Here is a 19,477-nt window from a genome sequence, read left to right on the forward strand (position 1 = left end):
TTGTGGCTGGTGGTCAAGGCCGTAGCCAGAAAGCAATTTCGGGGGGGATTTGGTGGAACAAAAAAACATGAAATATAAAAATAACGAAAGAAAGAAATTTGTGTTACATGATCATATATATTTATTAAAAAACCATTACAGAAATATTAACATCTTTTTACAAAATCAAATTTAGTTTTCTAGCTTTCTTTGCAGCAAACAAATCAATTACCTCCTCGGTGTTGATGTCGATTCTACAGTGGATTGTCATTAAGCCAAACCGTTTAGTCGTTCCTGGCTTGTGGAGTTTCTTAAATAAGTTTTGAGGCGTTTCGGAGAAGAGAAAGTCTTTCAGGGATACATGTGGAAACAGGTAATGTCGCCAAGATCTTTGAAAGTTTGTACGCACATTGCTGTAAGGTTATTCCATTGTGTTTCGGGGAAGTTTTTTTTCAATATTGTCTTTCAAGCACTTGGTTCGTTTTGCCAAGGACTTGATGAAATTTCTAATGGATTTTATAATTCCAATAGCATAATTAGCGTACTAAACTTAAATATGTAATTAGAATTTATCTGTTCTGAGATGCATTATTGTATCTGTAGAGTAGGAAGGCTGAGTGTCGGCCTACAGCACTTAGGCTACACTTGACCCATTGTGCATCCTCCCAAGAAGTTATCCTCCTAGGTCATCGTCCATCCTGTCCTTTCCAGGAAGGTGGACATGTCACTAAGAGACATCTTTATATCGGCAGGTGTAGCTATATCGGGCTTTTCCCCCTTCAAGTCACCAGGGCCTGACGGTATAAGACCAGCCCTACTTCAGTGGGGACTGGACACTCTTATGCCACACCTGGTTGGAATATTCAGAGCCTCTCTAGCTCTGAGGTATATTCTCAGTAAGTGGAGAGAAGTAAGAGTAGTATTTATACCCAAACCAGGTAGGATGGACTACACCCTACCAAAAGCATTCCGACCAATTAGTCTCACATCGTTTTTCTTAAAAACCATGGAGAGGCTATGTGAGCGGTATATAAGAGATGAAGTACTTGTTAACAACCTACTTCATCCAAATCAGCATGCATATACCCGGGAAGGTCTACTGATTCGGCCCTTCACCATGTGGTTGGCAGAATCGAGAGATCATTGGATAACAAAGAATCCACCCTGGGTATATTCATAGATATCGAGGGAGCGTTTGATAAAACAACCTCTCCAACAATTACCCAGCAACTACACTCCAGGAATGTACCCCTGGTAGTAGGAGAATGGATACTCCAGATGCTCTCTAGCAGAGCAATAAGTATTAATGTAAAAGACATCACAGTAAAAGGACTGGTCATGAGGGGATGTCCACAAGGAGGGGTCTTATCACCCCTTCTCTGGAACATAGTTCTGGATACCCTAATTAATCACCTTAACAAAAATTAATTCTACAAAATTGCATACGCAGATGACATAGTTATCTTGCAGACCGGCAAATTTGTAAACACACTGTGCGATAGAGCGCAGGAAGGGCTCAAATTGATAGAAACATGGTGTAAGGAACACTCACTGTCGATCAATCCCAAGAAGACTGAGATGGTCCTTTTCACCAGGAAAAGAAGTTTAACGGGCTTAAAACCTCCCGAAATCTTCAAAAGCCAACTAAACTTCTCCGAAGAGGTGAAATACCTTGGTATTATCCTCGACAAGAAGCTAACATGGAACTCTCATCTACAGAGTAGAGCAAAAAGAGCATACGTGGCTTATGAGCAATGTCGGAGGACAGTGGGACGCGCATGGGGTCTTTCACACCGTGTAGTCGCCTGGATCTACACTGCAATAATAAGACCTATGTTAACGTATGGAGCCATTGCATGGGGACCGAAAGTTCTACAAGCAACGGCCATCCAAAAATTATATCAAATACAGCGACTGGCTTGTTTAAACATCACAGGAGCCATGAGAACAACACCAACCGCGGCAATGGAATTAATCACGGGTCTGACCCCTCTGGACCTGTACGTTAAGGAGGTTGCGTTAATGGCCATGGTACGATTGCACACGGCTGGTGTAAACCTAGAAGTAGGAATGGGTCGATTGAGGTTGGGCCCATGGCGGGAAGCGCTTACTGCGCAACCTCTGCTGCAGGCAACAAGTGATGCAATTGAACCCAGGTTTGTGTTTAGTAAACCCTACAAAATACAAATCAAGCAGAACACAGAGTCAGATGTTACAAATGCAATACGGATTTATACAGATGGCTCAAAAACCAAAGAAGGCTCAGGATGTGGAGTGTACTCCAGATCACTAAGCCTAAGGATTAAGTGAGGAATGGGAAGAAATACCAGCGTGGTCCAAACAGAACTGGCTGGTATCTCAATCGCCACAAAAGAAATAACCAAGAAAAGAATTTCTGGCAAAAACATAACAATCTGCACTGATAGCAGACAAGCACTATTAGCCTTGAACAGACAGCCTCTTACTTCAGGGCTAGCACTGGAGTGCCACCAAGATTTAGCCAAAGCCTCGGTAGATAATAACATTATCCTGAGGTGGGTTAAAGGGCACGACAGGAGTAAAGGTAATCGCATTGCCGACTCTTTAGCCAAGGAAGCGGATGGACTAAGAATTTTAGGACCAAGTGGCACCCACGGCCTGATGACTTCGACAATTGCGGAACTAGTCAAAAGTTACACCCATGCTCAATCTCTAAAGAGATGGGATGAAATCAAAGGATGTAATCTTGCCAGGATCACCTTGGGCGACCCTGGGAAGCTGGCGCCGAAGAAATATCTGGCGATGACCAGGAAAAATCTACGCCTTACAGTAGGATTTCTGACTGGCCACTGTCAGCTAAGGAAACACCTACATAATATGGGGCTAGTGGACACACCTCTATGCAGGATGTGTGAACAGGAAGATGAGACTGTCAGGCATGTCCTGTGCGAGTGCCCGGAGTTATCGTCAATAAGAGAGTGTGTGTTCGGCGAGTCTTGGCCTACATCTGCCGATATAAAGGAGATGTCTCCCAGCGACCTGTCCACCTTCCTGGAAAGGACAGGATGGACGACGACCTAGGAGGACAACTCCTCGGGAGGATGTACAATGGGTCACATGTGGCCTAAGTGCGTGGGCTTACACTCACCCTCCCTACTCTACAGATACAGATCGGCAGGTGTAGCACACACCGAACACACACTCTCTTATTGACGATAACTCCGGGCACTCGCACAGGATATGCCTAACAGTCTCATCTTCCTGTTCACACATCCTGCATAGAGGTGTGTCCACTAGCCCCATATTATGGAGGTGTTTCCTTAGTTGACAGTGGCCAGTCAGAAATCCTACTGTTAAGCGAAGATATTTCCTGGTCATCGCCAGATATTTCTTCGGCGCCAGCTTCTCAGGGTTGCCCAGCGTGATCCTGGCTAAATTGCATCCTTTGATTTCATCCCATTTCTTTAGGGATTGAGCATGGGTGTAACGTTTGGCTAGTTCCGCAATTGTCGAAGTCATCAGTCATTCTTAGTCCATCCGCTTCCTTGGTTAAAGAGTCGATTACCATTACTCCTGTCGTGCCCTTTAATCAACCTCAGGATAATGTTATTATCTACCGAGGCTTTGGCTAAATCTTGGTGGCACTCTAATACTAACCCTGAGGTAACACGTTGTCTGTTCTAGACTAATAGGGCTTGTCTGTTATCAGTGCAGATTGTTTTTTTGCCAGAAATTCCATTCCTGGTTATTTCTTTTGTGGCAATTGAGATACCAGCCAGTTCTGTTTGAACCATACTGGTATTTTTCCCATTCTCCACTTAATCCTTAGGCTTAATGATCTGGAGCACACTCCACATCATGAGCCTTCTTTGGTTTTTGAGCCGTCTGTATATATGCGTATTGCATTCGTAGCATCTGACTCTGTGTTCTGTTTTATTTGTATTTTGTAGGGTTTGCTGGGTACAATTGCATCACTGGTTGCCTGCAGCAGAGGTTGCGCAGTAAGCGCTTCCCGCCATAGGCCCAGCCTCAATTGACCCATTCCTACTTCGAGGTTTACACCAGCCATGCGCAATCGTACCATGGCCATTAACGCAACCTCCTTAACGTACAGGTCCAGAGGGGACAGATCATCAATTAATTCCATTGCCGCGGTTGCTGTTATTTTCATGGCTCCTGTGATGTTTAAACAAGCCTAACGTTGTATTTGATATAATTTTTGGGTGGTGGTTGATTGCAGAACTTTCGGGGGGGTCAATCCCCCTTGGACCCCTCTGGCTGCGGCCTTGCTGGTGCTCAGAGTTTTTGTTCAGGTACCTGTCTGTCTGTGTTGGTTTCCTGTACACTCTGTAGAAATTATCAAACCACGATAGACTATGGTTGGAGACTCTAAATGGTTTTAACTTGCGCAAGAAAAATTTTGTGGTGCACAAAAATCACTTTATACAACATCCATTTGATCTCTGCTTTCTAGGATATTTAACGGTTTTTATTTAAACACCAGAAGGTTATTTAAAGTAGATTTTTTTCCCCAACTGTCGAGAGATCCAACGAATGCCCTATCAAGACGTTTATCTCCAAATCAAAGAGCTCATATGCGACAGATGGAGGCCAAGGTGGCAATCTCTATATAATAATAAACTCAGAGCCATTAATCCGAATCTAGTCACTCAAAATTACCGAGCTCTCACCCGCAGACAGCAAGTTTTACTTACACGCCTGAGAATTGGACATTCGAAATTTACCAATCTACATCTCCTAAAGCAAGAAGAGCCTCGCATTTGTGATACCTGCAGTGTGACGATGAGTGTTGAACATTTCATCTCTGATTGCCCAGCTTTCAATGAAGAAAGAAAATTTTTCGGATTACCAAGCGACCCCACCAATGCATTGGATGTTACGAACTTTACTTCCTTTTATAGTTTTTTGGAAAATGTTGGCATCTCTAAGAAAATTTAATGTACCTACTGTAACCGCTAATAATCCTAGTGGTTGATGCGGTGTTTTTCCTTTTGAATAAAAAAAAAGTAGATTTTTCTTGGCAGAATCCATGTTGATTATTTATCAGATGCTCTTTACAATAGAAATTCATTTGGTCACTCACCAAACTATCCAATAATTTAGTGAGGAAACTTTTATTACATACACTACTGTAATTTTTTATGTTGTTTGTTTCCTGATTTGAATATAAGGCGAATAAAACTATGTTTCCAAACTTCTGGGACAATATTTATATTTAATGAACATTTGAAAATAAGTAAAAAATGAGTAATATAGAATGAACGCAATTTTTCAGAAAAAAATCAGGTATTCCATTAGGGCCACTAACTAGTTTATCTGGTAAGGATACTATTTTTTCAAAAATTTCTTCAATAGACATATATTGAAATTTGGAATGTCATAATTGATATAAACTGGTGTATTGTAATTGACCCGAGATACATTGTCCAAGTAGACTGTTGAAAAGCATTCACCAAGAGGACTAAAATTGAGGGTCCCGGACCTCTAAAACTTCGAGGTGAAGAAATGCAACTGTCGGGGGAGGTTGAATATCTGGAAGTAATCCTAGATTCCAAACTGACCTGGAATCAATACTTGGACAGGATGAAGAGGAAAGCGGAGGTAGCACTGATGCTCGCCAGACGCACCTATGGAAAAACATGGGGGCTAAAACCACACATGGTATATTGGCTATACACGCTGGTGGTTAAACCTATGATAACATACGCATCTCTAGTCTGGTGGCCAAAGATGAAGCAGGCGACCGCCATCAACATACTAGGCAAGGTGCAATCACTTGCATGTTTGGGAATGACGGGAGCAATGAGAACTACCATTGGAGACCCTCCTGAATCTCCCTCCTTTACACTTTGTGATAATGGGGGAGATCAGGATGGGCCAATTCAGACAGGAGAACTCACCGAACTACAAAAGATCGGACCGAACAGAAATGTCGGAACAAGTGTAGGAGCACATATTGAATATGCGCAAGGACCACATGGCACCGAAGTACACCTTTAACACGCCCAAAATCATAATCCGTGAAGAGTGGAAGACCATTAGTCATCCCGAAAGCATGTTTGGAAAATACACCTGGTATACAGATGGATAGAAGACCAAACGTGGAATGGGAGCTGGAATATACCGAGCGAATATACATCTAAACTAGAGCTATTCGTTAGGACTATACACACCCGTCTTTCAGGCGGAAGTGTATGCTATCTTGCAGTGTGCAAGGCTTATTAAATTGAGACCACAAAGGAATGAGTGGATCAATATTTTTACAGACAGCAAGAGCGCACTAGGGGCTCTGACAAACCCGAAGATGACATCAAAACTGGTCTGGGAATGCCATGAAGAACTGAATGAACTTGCAAACAGGAACAAATTAACTTTGTACTGGGTGCCAAGGCATTCAGAAATCACAGATAATGATAAAGCTGATGAATGCGCTAGACAAGGATCATCAACTTCATATGTAGGTCCTGAACCAGCTCTGGGAGTACCAAAATCATTGGTACGAAACCAAATTAGGACATGGACCAATAAGAAGCACACAGAGTACTGCACAAAAGTACCTGGCAACAAACACAGTAGAAACTTCATTAAGGAACCGTCCGAGAAAAGAACCGAAGAACTACTTCAATATAGTAGGGATCGGCTCAGAATAATTACAGGGTTACAAACCGGTGATTGTCCGCTTAGAGGACACCTGAATAAAATGGGGGTGTACAACGGAGGCCTCAGCTGCAGATTATGTAACGAAGGGATAGAAACAGCTCTTATGCGAATGTGAGGCACTGAATCACAGGAGGCAGGCAATATATGGACGTACAAAATTACGCCCAGAAGAATATGACGAACATCCAACACGGAACCTGTACAAACTAGTACAGGGAACGAGACTGATGGAATGGGTGTCATGAGAAGGTGGGATAATAAACGCTACAAGCCCAAGATGCTGCAGTGTTTTCTGAAGACTTGGAACTAAATGGACAAGTCAGACAACTTCCAAGGTACAAAAAAAAAGACGACTGTTGAAAAGAAATGGGCGGAACAATTTGCAATCTATTATTTACAAATTTACATACCTCCAAAACAATTTTCGGGTAATATTCAAATCCTGATCTAATTGATTCATGTAATCCCTGAAACATAGCCTGGATAAATTTCTACTGTAACGGTCTTGACGTTTGAAATGTACTTTTGTATTTCTTTATATGGCATTGCCAAAAAAATTGGTGACAATTATCTATGTTATTATGAGATTATCAAAATTTATTTGTTTATGAAAATTATTATTCCTCCTACCAATTTAGAAAATTTCTCATCATCTGTGTCTTTCATATTCTCTTTTTATTCGTCTCTTAAATAATATTTTTTTTAATATTCTCTATCTGCATTTCAAATATTATCCCATCACACTTACCGGAAACAATGGTAAAGGTGGTCTTGATGGTCTTCACCTTGGCCCTGGGTATGAGCCCTCTGGAGCTGGCTCGTTTCGAATTGTCGGAACCTTAAATTGAAAATACCTGAGGAGTAAAACACCGTATATAATGTCCACTGAGAACACCTAGAATCGTTTCGGTTGCGCCAATAAGATTTTGCACCAAAAGTTGTGTGGATCTATCAGTGAATATGTTTTTTATTGACAGTCTTACTGTTAGGACTCTTATTACGCAACCCACTAAACTTTGGAAACGTTACCTTTCCGTCCATCGTTTCCTTTCTTTTTGTAAACTTGATAGGTTGCGGCGCTTTTCGTCCAAATGGTGACGATGATTATGGCGTAGCAAGCACTGATGATGATCGCCGGAACGCCGAAAACGCTTATAGAGACCAATGTCACGTATAACTGCCATTTCCACTGATCCGAAAATTCTATCCAGCATTGTAGCTGATCTGCAAAATATAGTTGCACTCGTTTGTAGCCATCAGAATTACAAATTGTTATGGGACGCTTATTACGGTGCTGACGTAAATAGTCCCCTCCTCTCAACTTTTCAATGATGCAAGTCATACAAAATTCGAGCGGTGTCATATCAAGTGATTAACTTGGCCTTCTAAAGGATCACCATTGCATGTCTGCCGGTTTGGAATATTGTCAAACCCGAATGAGTGTTTTCAACTGATATTAGTTTCAGCAAGCTTTCTTATCCAAAAGTACTGAAAATGATATCTTTTTACGTGAATTATGCCCGACCTTGATAACTTCTTCCGTTCGAAAGTTGAGAGGGGGGACTATTCCCATTTCAGTTTATGATTAGTTAGATCATTTTTACAGTTATGACAATTGAATGTTACCTTGAACAGATTTCTCTTCATATAATATCAGTATTGGAATCGAAAATAAAACGCTGAATAACCAGGCAGCTATAATTAAGCATTTTGCTCTCCTCCCTGAAATGATAATCATACATTTAAATCCTACATTTGAAATTATCAAAAAGACACTAATTTATTGCCGCTAATAATTCAGAAAATTTAAAGGTGGGGATATGAGTATATATTATGTATGTTATTCATTCTAAGTATTATATTGTGACTAAGTAGTATTATAAATTGTTCTTTGGTCTTATGTTATTGACAGAGGTGGTGTCTGTATTACCTGCAAGCAGTAAAGAAGATCGATGAACACTACAAGTAAAATAACTTGTGAAGCTTGTAACATTAATCGTTGAAGAAATATATTAATAATCATCAACGCTTCAATTATCTAAAAAGAGTATAAACAGAGAAATCTGGAATGATCAATACAATAAACGTGTTAGCATTTTTGAGGAAAACAATATTTTTTTGATCTTTGAATGTTTTTCACAGCACATTTATAAATCGTATCTTCCATTTCTGGTGACATTTTATATTTATGAAGCACCTTTCCAGTTCTACATTTTTAATAAAATAATTCTCAAGTTCATATTGATATATAGAATGATGGTTTCAAAACTGAAGTAGTAATAGATAATAATTAACAACAGATGAGTAGAAAACATTGAAGCCCGTTTTTATAGTATTTATCAAGAGAAAACCACACCATGGCTATATAGTGTTTTGGAATATTTAACGGGTCTTCCAACAAAGACTTCCAAACTTTGACAATTGATAACGGCCATATTGTTGAAGCTATATCTGTCAAATTAGTTGTCATTTATTCAGTATGTTTTGTCAAATCTCCATGGACGGATATAACATTCAACAACACGTGCAAATAATAAAATTGTTTTATCAAAATGGGTGTTCTGTTCGGGCAACGTACCGGGCGCTTTGCACATTTAACAGTCGCCATAATCGACCTACCGAGAGAACTATTCGCAATGTCATCTCCTGATGATGTCAACTTGGCTAGCAAAACACCCATGAATGACAAATGATAGTAAACACTACAAATGAGTCACATACGTTCCTCATTAGAAAATTGGGGGGAAAATCGCACGTTGCAATCTTAGAGCCCCGTTAAACTGTCATGTTTTTTCTGGAATGATGTATTTTGCCACACCTTGTACACATTGACGCCATGTTTTTTCTTACATGGTGTATTTTGAGTTAGCCTGTATATTCCACTCAATTTTCGCCTCCATATTTTTTCATTAATATGATTTTTCATTCATCATTATTAATATACCATTATTAATAACCAATATTTTCACCTACATGTATTATTTCTATAATTCAACCACGCTGTTGTCTTTCAACTGAATCTCTCCGATATTCATTCTATCCTTTTCTACATCGATTACGTTAAATTGTCCTCTCACTTTTACACACACACACCTCTTATGGAACTTGAATTTCCCGCTGTGCGCGTGGTAGCTTCTGATTCGTCGACTGGATGACGACAAAAGTGGAGGAGTGGGGGTAGACTGGAGACCGGCCACTTCTACTTATATTTGAGTCCACCGGTTCTGTAAACGATCGACCAATACCTTACGTACGTCGACGAAACGCAAGATCTGCCAAAAAAATCGCCGCAAGAAAATCTGAGGCAGTCGATTTCGCGTCGCTCAGAAGAACTCTGCCTTTCGCAGACTACCACTTGGCGAATTTTGCATCATGACTTGGGCCTGCACCCGTACTGACCCAGGAACTGAAGATACACGACCATATACAACGACGTGTATTCGCTGAATCTTCTTCAAAAATTATCTTCATGACTAATCAGTCAGTTTGGTTAGGATTTTGAGCTGACAACGTCATCGGTCCTAATATCTAGGCTAGGCGAGCACGATAAGTCGATGGTTATCAACTTATTCTGGCCGGAAGAGCGATTTGAGGACATGGTCATCTCAAATGGAAGTGATGTGGCCGCCGAGATCGTGCGATTTGACTTCGTTAGACTTTTCCTTGTGGGGTTTTCTAAGTCGCAGGTATATGCCAATAAATCACAAACCACAGTGGTTCTCGAAGCCAACATAACACATGCCATCGGTCAAATTCAACCTGACTTATGCGCCAGAGTAACGGAAAATTGGACGTTTCGGATGCCCTCCACCCAGAGAAGCCAAGGCAGATATTTAAAAGATGTTATGTTATAGACATAATGAAATCAATAGGTTTTTCAAACGAATAAAAAAAGTCGATGATATTTCACACACACTTTGTTTAATGCAAATTTAAAGATAGGAAGCGCTTAATGAAATACCTTATATTTATCAATGCTGTAGCTATCCTTTGAAAATCCCAAATGAAAGCTGTAAGAATTGTCTACATTATGTTGAGTCTTTTAATTGAAAACCCCTTCAGAGTTATAACATTTGCTTTAATGCTCTCTTCGAATTAACACATTTAAAGATTTATCAGGTTACCAAAGCAATTATTTCCAAATCTGTAACTTGAAACAGCAAAGTGAAAAGCCCAATGCATTGTGTATTATTACTTCAACGCCTTTTTATCGTTATGTGAGTTTGTAAGATGAGTACCAACCAATAAATTAATTCGTCAGCAAACAATATTTCTACCATTTCAAAAAAATACTTTCACTTTCACTTTATATTCTTTTTAATAAATTGATGATGGATGTAGCCGTTACTACGTAGTAGGAAATCATAATGAAAAGAGAAATGAAAATTTCTATGTTTTTTACCACTTTTATTTGTAACTAACTTTACTGCAGTTTCGTCCTATATGGACATTTTCAAAATTGTATAAGTTTAAAAATGTCCGTATAGGACGAAACTGCAGTAACGTTAGTTACAAATAAAAGTGATAAAAAACATAGAAATTTTCATTTCTCTTTTCATTATATTCTTTTTATTAGTTCTGTTTAATTCGTTTTCTGTTTGCTCAATGCTCATCTGTATTCAAATCTCGATCTCTTCAAATTCTCACGTGAAAGTGTCCCTTCGAATGGTCTGAAAAGGCGATTTACAAGCAACCGTTCCAGCCGCTGGAATATGCTGAGAATTTCCCTTTTTGCGCGACATGCTCTGCATACACGTGTTCAACGGTTTTATATACAGGGCGATACGTTCATATCGAAAATGTAATGCTACATTTTGTAACGGGTGAAAACTGAATACATTTTTTAATATTGTTGTCATAACCTTGAAGTCAATATTGGGATTTCCCTGGTCTACATCGTGAATTTTTTTCTTGACGACTCCCATGAAAGGTCCTGTGCTTCAAGACAATGTTCTGAAAGATTCTGGATTAGAAGCAGGCACGCAGGAATGTGCACATGCATGTTTGATTGCTTACACATGTTCATATCAGTTGTAATTTTGTCTTTGTCATTATTCTTGAATTGAGATTTGAAGTTCATAAAAAACTGATACTATAGCAAAGGATAGGAATATGCTGAATGAATGACAACTAATTTGGCAGAGCTTGTTTCCTGGGCTCGGGAATGTCATTATAAATTGAACAGATTTGGTCAAATTTTGGAAGTCCCTGTTGGAAAACCCGTCAGATTGACTGATTGACCAGAAGATAAGGGACATTATGTTGAGGAAATTAACAGTGAGGGTTACCAATTGTTTTCGTAACTATAACAGAAAGGATAACACTTACAACTGCCAGAGAACTTCATAGGATGCCTGATGGCGTCGTACCGGTCTATACTGAGGGCCACAAGTACGTAGGTAGACGCATAAGTTACAACTACCTGTAGGCATAAATGTTTGATGAATGTTGAAATGAAAAAAATCGATAAACGTTACCTGCAGAAATTTGATCAACTTGCATGCTACGTTGCCCGCATTCCAACTTACAGTGCTTCTCCATATCAGGTCTGTTAGGACACTTATTAGGCCTACACACAGATCTGAAAATGACTGCTTCAATGAGAAAGGGGGATGATATTTTTCATGGCGTAGAGAGGTTAATTTGCGTTGTTGTTTACCAACATATCCATTTTGGTGTGAATATTTTTTAGAATTATGTGAATTATACACATATCGGGTGGTCCAACGAAAAGTATGCACCTTGCTTTTCTTCTTTCTTTGTAACTTAACGCAAAAATGTTCGGACAGGTCAATTTTGCTTTTGAGGGGGACACATTTTAGATGTATTTTTCTACCTGTGCCTTCAACCCCCAAGCGATGGTGAGGAATGACCATAAAACTTTAAATGGAAAGTGGGGTCGACTGTTATAGTATTTGAAAGGGCACAAAATTCTCTTTCCAATGATATCTAATTTGTTGTATTTACTTGAATAGTTATAAAAAAAGCAAGAACATTCCCTCGATATTTTTGGTGTCAATGAAAATGCGGAAAAAAACGGCATTTTTATCACTACTACATTCTTCAATTTCTCTCGTGCGTTTTTTGGTTCAAATAACAACAGCAGATAAGTGTACGAAAATAATTTAGGCAAACGTTCATTGATTCAGTTCGGTTGCTTTTGAAATTATTTCAATTTTACTGTAAAAATGGTTTATTCCATTCCTGAACGAGTTGAAATTGTTAAACTTTATTATCAACATAATAGTTGTGCTAGACTTACTGCTCGCCTCTGTAATAACAGTCATCCCGGGAAAAATGTGAATGATTCATACGTTGCCATGTTAGTCCAAAAGTTTGTCGATACCAGATCTGTCTGTAATGTGAAACACCAGCCACGGAAACCGATCAGAAATGAAGCAGTGGAAGTCGCTGTTTTGGGACATGTTGAATTGGATCAAACTCAAAGTACCCGTCAGCTTTCTGCAGCTTCAGGTGTCTCCCGTTCGTCCTTAATACGGATATTAAAAGCCTATAAATTTCATCCGTACAAAATTAAATTAGTACAGGAACTCAATGAAGATGATCCTGATAGAAGGCTGCAATTTTGTGAACAACTGAGCCAGCTACTAATTGATGATCCGCACCTATCATTCAACACGTGCTTTTTCGAAGAGTGTACTTTTTTTTTGAGTGGAGCTGTGAATAGGGATAATTGCCGTTACTGGGATGACAGTAACCCACACTTATTCCGAGAGGTCCATACCCAGTACCCTCAAAAAATCAATGTCTGGTGTGGCATATTAGGTAGTCATATCGTAGGGCCACTTTTTATTCCTGGGAATTTAACTGGTGAGGTCTCCCTGAACATGCTTGAAGATACAATTGATCCTCTCATGACAGAAATAATTGAAAATGACCAAAATCTTAATGATGATCGGCTTCATTTCCAGTAAGATGAAGCACCTCCTCACTATGTTGCTCCGGTAAGAGAGTTTTTAAATGACCGGTGGAAGGAGAGGCCCCATCGAATGGCCTGCCAGGTCACCTGATTTATCGCTTTTAGACTTTTTCGTTTGGGGACACTTGAAAAATAAATGTTTTGCTACGCAGCCTGAGCCCATAGAAGATCTTTGCCAACAAATTACAGCAGAGTGCAGAAGTATAACACTTGATATGCTACAGAATGTTAGGAATAGATTTGAACAAAATCTGTATTATTGTATGGAAGCAAATGAGTCACATTTTCAGCACTTGCTGAAGTAGGATTCTACTAAGTCAATTACACATTTCAAAGTACTGGGTTGTAGTTGTTTTTCTTCATAATACCTACATGTTTGAGTGAAATAGAACAAATTAGGTATTATTGGAAAGATAATTTTGTGCCCTTTCAAATGATATATCACTCGACCCCACTTTGTGTGTCCCCCTCAAAAGCAAAATTGACTTGTTCGAGCATTTTTGCGTTAAGTTACAAAAAAAAGAGAAAAGCAAGGTGCATACTTTTCGTTGGACCACTCTGTATATCAGCTCTCGCGATTTTTTTAAACTAGCTTCAATTTCTGAAACTTGCTTTCCGACGCCTTCGTTAATTTGTATTAATATTTTTATACTTGCTCATTATTTCTGAATTTGGTCTTATTATATCAAAATTATTCTTTTCGTTGGCAAATAATTGTGTTTTTTAATTAGGAACTTTGAGTTTCTGGTGAGCTGGTTTGTGGAAATGCAATATTTCATGGATTTTAATCAAGCTGTCTGGCCAATCTTTTATTAAATTCTGCTGGAATGGTTGTTTCCTAGACACCTATTCTGCATATCGTAATATGTGTAATTTTGGTGACAAAACACCATAAAACTGGATTAATGCTGGATTACTGATAAGTTATATATCTATCCCATTACGTACAATAAATATTGACTAGATAATTTCAATTCACTGACTCAGGACTAGCGTGCATGCCGGAGTATTTACCTGCAAAAGCCAGATGGGTAATGAAGTAGTTCATCCTGCTCTTTCTTGACCTTCCAACCAACAGAGTATAAATCACACCCAAGTTTCCTGCCACAATCACAATGAGTAGCAACCATAATACTGTGAACTGTTCTACCTAGAATAATAATTTTTTTTCAAAGTACTCGGGATATGTTTTTTTTATTAGGTTGTTTCAAAGGTTTTGTCCGTTTGTATAAGCTTATTTTAATTCAGTATATGTCGACCGCACACTGAACTCTGAGTCATGCGAAGAGAGGCGAGAGAATCGTTTTTCCGGGATACGGCTAGCGTTGTGTGTTAGAGTGAGGAGAAAGGGAAGCCAGACAAACTGGCGCCGTTATGCGTTACGTTACCAAGCGGTTTACCCTTTCATAAGAAGTTATCACTTCAAAAATAACAACAGAAGTTTCATAAATTCGATTGATAATGAAATAATCCAAAGTTTTGTTCTAAAATTCCGTGTTCGTTGAAAACAAATCATTTTATCAATGGGAACAAAGTAATATAAAACAACGATAAAAATTAATTGGCGCTCAGGAGGCGACTTCATTGATTTCAGTGGCGCATTTGCTTTTTCAGCTGCAGGAAAACCCGGAAAAACCTGCAGCACCACATCATCTGAAGATCTTAATCCAACAATGTCCTCTCTCTTATAAAACAAAATGTAGGGTGTCTCCAGAGGCTCCAATAAATTCAATGCATCGCCAGAACACTTCGTGACACGACTATCGTCAAACTTAAACCAGTCCGTTTCTTCTTTGACCAAGGCGTAATAATGACCAAATTAAACGCCAGAACCACAGTGAACAATGACTGCATGAATATTATAATAGTGGTCTGCTAGGTTGAAATGTTCATCTATTCCAAACCTTCCAAAGAGTTTCTTGCTTCCGTTAGAGGTTGAGTCTTGTTTGAAGATCGTCAGTGTTATTATTAGATTGACTGGTGCCTCAGCTATACTTGTTTCCTTATAACAGTCAGTTAGTTTGGCGCATGTTTGACAATACAGTCGATCATCACCTGTTAAAAATTCCATTTTCAGATGATTTAACAATAAGCTTTGCACGGACTGGTAATTAGTCGTATTAGGAAAAGCTAGATGAAGTTCCAGAAATTCATATAAGTTTTCGGTACTTCTTGAACATTTACCACAAAGTAAACAAGTGAGGATTTTTCCAGCAAAGGATTTATAAACACCAGAAGACGTGGACTGTACGGAGTCATTCAATCCAGAACGGTCAGGAGTATTGATTTTGCTATTGTTTTGCTCACGAAGAGTATTCAACAAAAATCCCAAGAATTTGGAACAATCCTCTTGTTGTCCTAACGAGTATCTAGTGGACCTCAAAGACTCCAGGAAATCGGTTGGAGGGAAAGATATGATACCTTCTTACGAAACTGCAGCTGCATGAACAGGTGTTTGAGTTTGATGAATAAGTACGAAACATTCCCGTTCTCGTTCATCATTAAAACTTCGTTCTTGAAATTCTTCGTCATGAACAACACTTGTAAAATGCTATTCATGTAGCAAGTGTTTCCTAAATTATCCAATCCAATTTTTTACATTGTCAAAAAAATTGCAATAGATTTTTACTAGTGCGAATTTATCGAAAGATTTGTAAACTAAAATAATCTTGACTGCTCTCCAAAGAACGTACAGGTAAGGAGCAAAACCAATTTCTTTGAAACTCTGAATCAATTTCGAGAAACTCGATACACAACATCTGGAAGTGAAAGGCCTTCTCCAGGAAAATCATTCTTATCTCCCGTAATCGCATCTCACACTAAAAGACATTTCGAAACGGTTGACCTGAAAAATCACGGCGTTAATAGACACCATCGGAATAACTTCGTCGAGGAAAGAGCGAAAAATGCCCTCCTAGCAGTCATAAAGTCGTTATTCACACGACATTAATTTGGGGATACGCGGACCGCGTCCTATTTCGGAACAGAAATATTAGAGCATAATTCTCGAAAAAAAACTCTTCATATTCATAATGCCCTTATAAATGACCTCCGAAGGATGGAGTATCTGATATTTCAGAATTTGGTACATGAACTATCTCGTGATCTAAAAAAACCACCGGATCTAAAATATCTCTCGGCGCGCGTTTTGCTAACCCAGTTACAGAGTGAAACTGACTGTTGGTTGATACTGGAAGTCACAGGATTCTGGAAATGACCCCTGACTTTATGCCCCCAACTGTCAACGACCTGCCTCACCTTGTTCACAGACGGATCAAAAACACCTTTTGGTTCTGGTACAGGTGTTTTCAGTCGCAGACCCAGGACAGAGATATAAACCTGCCTAGGAACCTATGCGGCTGTATTTCAAACGGAAATTTACGCTATTGAATTTTGTGCGTAGAGATTAAAAGAATTCAACCTCATACACCAGTCAATAACAATATTCTCGGACAGTCAAGCGGCGTTGGAAACTCTTGGTTCCTACTGAGCAACGTCTAAATTGGTTGCAAATTGCCAAAAACGACTCTCGTCGATAGGAAGACTTAATGAGGCTGCTGACTTCCTTGTAAAGGAGGATGCTGCAAGCAGCTTCATTGGATCAGAACCTGTCATTGGCATCGATTAAGGCTTTGCCAAACAAACTTTGAACACCTGGATGGCAAGAAGATTTATGGACTTCTGGCAGAATCTTCCAGGATTGGCTTACTCCAAGGCGTTTATTCTCCCTTCGAAGCTTGATACCAAACAGTTGTTGGGATGAACTACGATGTCTTACAGGCCTTCTTACAGGTCACTGTCATTTGAATCATCATATACAGAGACTCGGACTGTCAGAAGACAGTGTGTGTCGCCTCTGTTTGGAAAATGATGAAACAGCAGAGCACATACTTTGTGCCTGCCCCGATGGGGACTGAATCAGGTTTTTAGAGTTCGGGAGACTGGAACATTGAATGCGCATAGCTGATGGGGGTTCTACAAGGCCATGTTTTACCATACATGCCTTTTCTTGGAGACGACGCAACATTCATGCATGATAATGCACGGTCTCACACTGCTCGGATCGTTACTCAGTATTTTGACGAGGTAAAACTCACGCGATTTGTTTGGCCTGCGCACAGTTCGGATTTAAATCCCATTCAACATGCTTTGGATGAGCTTAAGAAATGTTTACGGAGACATGTGCTGGCTCCCAGAAATTCTAGAGAGCTATGCGATATACTGGTACAGGAATGGAAAAATCTTCCGCAGAATGTAATCCAAAATATTATCCAAAGCATGCCTCGTCGTTTGTAAGCTATTATCACTGCAGGTGGAGTAAACACTCTTTATGAAGCCGTCTTTCAACCAAATGCATATCAGAGTAAAATTAATCGTTTCATTTTTTACCACACTGAAGTAAAATTGTTCATTTTTAGCATTAACAAATAAATATGGACAACCGAAAAAATAAAATAAAATAACTTCAAATTACGGAGTGACTGTAATTTTATGCCCGGCAGTGTATTTACCTGCTTTCTACACACATCGGAAAAGTCTAGGGATATTTTTATAACATACTAAATATCATAAAAATAAATGCATGAGGTCGTTTAATTTCGATTAAATTGGTACACTCGACCACCCTGTAGATTTCTATGGGTTAAACAAAGCCTGCAAAAACGGTAACTAATCTTTTATCAAGTTTTTTACAAACTGTAGGTTTTCGGCTAAAATGAATAATCTGAAAGTGTCGAGTTTGTACATTCTATGCAGTTCTTGCTCAGCAATTAAACTGGAAATATTGTGCTTTAACATGGAACGCCATCACTTACCATTGGCTGAGATGAATAGAGCTGTAGGGCTTCTTCAAGGTGGCATGCGACAAAATGATGTAGCTCTTCGTTTGGGGGTCTCCCAAAGTGTTATCAGTCGATTGTGGCGGCGTTTCCGTGAAACTGGCAGTCCAGCCGAACAACATCCAGGGCGAGGACGCGCTACAACTGCAGTTCAAGACCGATTTTTGGTCTTAACCGCAAGAAGACAACCAACAATCACAGCACCTGAGTTGGTAAACGTGTTGCAGCAGGCGCACCAGGTAACCATTGGTCGTGATACTGTCAGAAATCGACTGCATGAAGCAGATCTCCACAACAGAAGGCCACTTAGATGTCCACCTTTGTCGAGAGGCATTCGCGGTAGAAGATTAGAGTGGTGTCAAGAACATCAAAACTGGGATGCAAATGATTGGGCCACAGTTTTGTTTACAGACGAATCCAGATTTGGATTTCATCCAGATTCTCGTCGAGTAAGACTGTGGAGACGACCTGGAAATAATGAACGTTTGAGACACGTCCAGGAAGTCCACACATACAGAGGTGGTACAGTAATGCTATGGGGCGGAATCATAATCGGCGGCAGAACCGATCTCGTTTTTCCAAATCGCTCCCTCACAGCTCGACAGTACCTCGACACCATTCTTCTACCTATCGTCCGTCCGTTTGCTGGTGCTGTTGGTGAAAACTTCCACCTAATGCACGATAATGCTCGTCCACATGTCGCGCGTCTAGTGACTGACTGACTCACCAACGAAGGAGTTGATGTATTGCCATGGCCAGCACAATCACCGGACCTGAATCCCATCGAGCATGTGTGGGACATGCGTCAACGAAGAATTACTCCGCATATGGGAAACATTCACACAACGTTTCAATTTAGAGAGCTTTCAATCGCTGAATGGGCAAAGGTACCTCAACAAGACATTGACAATCTCATTTTGTCGATGCACGATAGATGTAGGGCCGTAATAAACCAGCGTGGAGGCCATACTTTGTACTGATTCCAATTTTTTTTGAATTCTGATTTTTTTTCGGGGTGCCAAAGAAGAGCCATATTTTTTTTAGTTTTGCTTATATGCGC

The 19,477-nt window shown here is 39.7% G+C and overlaps 1 protein-coding gene and 1 long non-coding RNA gene across 3 annotated transcripts in view; one reads left to right on the forward strand and one right to left on the reverse strand.

Moving 5' to 3' along the window:
• LOC111512596 (uncharacterized) overlaps positions 1-19,477 on the forward strand; it is a 67,458-nt gene that overhangs the window by 15,433 nt on the left and 32,548 nt on the right. The window lies entirely within an intron of this gene.
• Positions 1-19,477, reverse strand: part of Ccapr1 (cardioacceleratory peptide receptor 1) — a 42,420-nt gene that overhangs the window by 2,469 nt on the left and 20,474 nt on the right. Inside the window, exons 2-7 of the mRNA XM_023168734.2 lie at positions 14,594-14,729; positions 12,117-12,220; positions 11,968-12,061; positions 8,266-8,361; positions 7,669-7,863; positions 7,388-7,477 (exon numbers count right to left, since the gene is read on the reverse strand). Coding sequence (XP_023024502.2) covers positions 7,388-7,477; positions 7,669-7,863; positions 8,266-8,361; positions 11,968-12,061; positions 12,117-12,220; positions 14,594-14,729 — 715 coding nt within the window. The remainder of the gene's footprint in view (positions 1-7,387; positions 7,478-7,668; positions 7,864-8,265; positions 8,362-11,967; positions 12,062-12,116; positions 12,221-14,593; positions 14,730-19,477) is intronic.

The sequence above is a fragment of the Leptinotarsa decemlineata genome, unplaced genomic scaffold (assembly GCF_025532065.1).
Source record: "Leptinotarsa decemlineata unplaced genomic scaffold, Ldec_3_MD MMD2_tig00000591_RagTag_RagTag, whole genome shotgun sequence".
Taxonomy (NCBI): domain Eukaryota; kingdom Metazoa; phylum Arthropoda; class Insecta; order Coleoptera; family Chrysomelidae; genus Leptinotarsa; species Leptinotarsa decemlineata.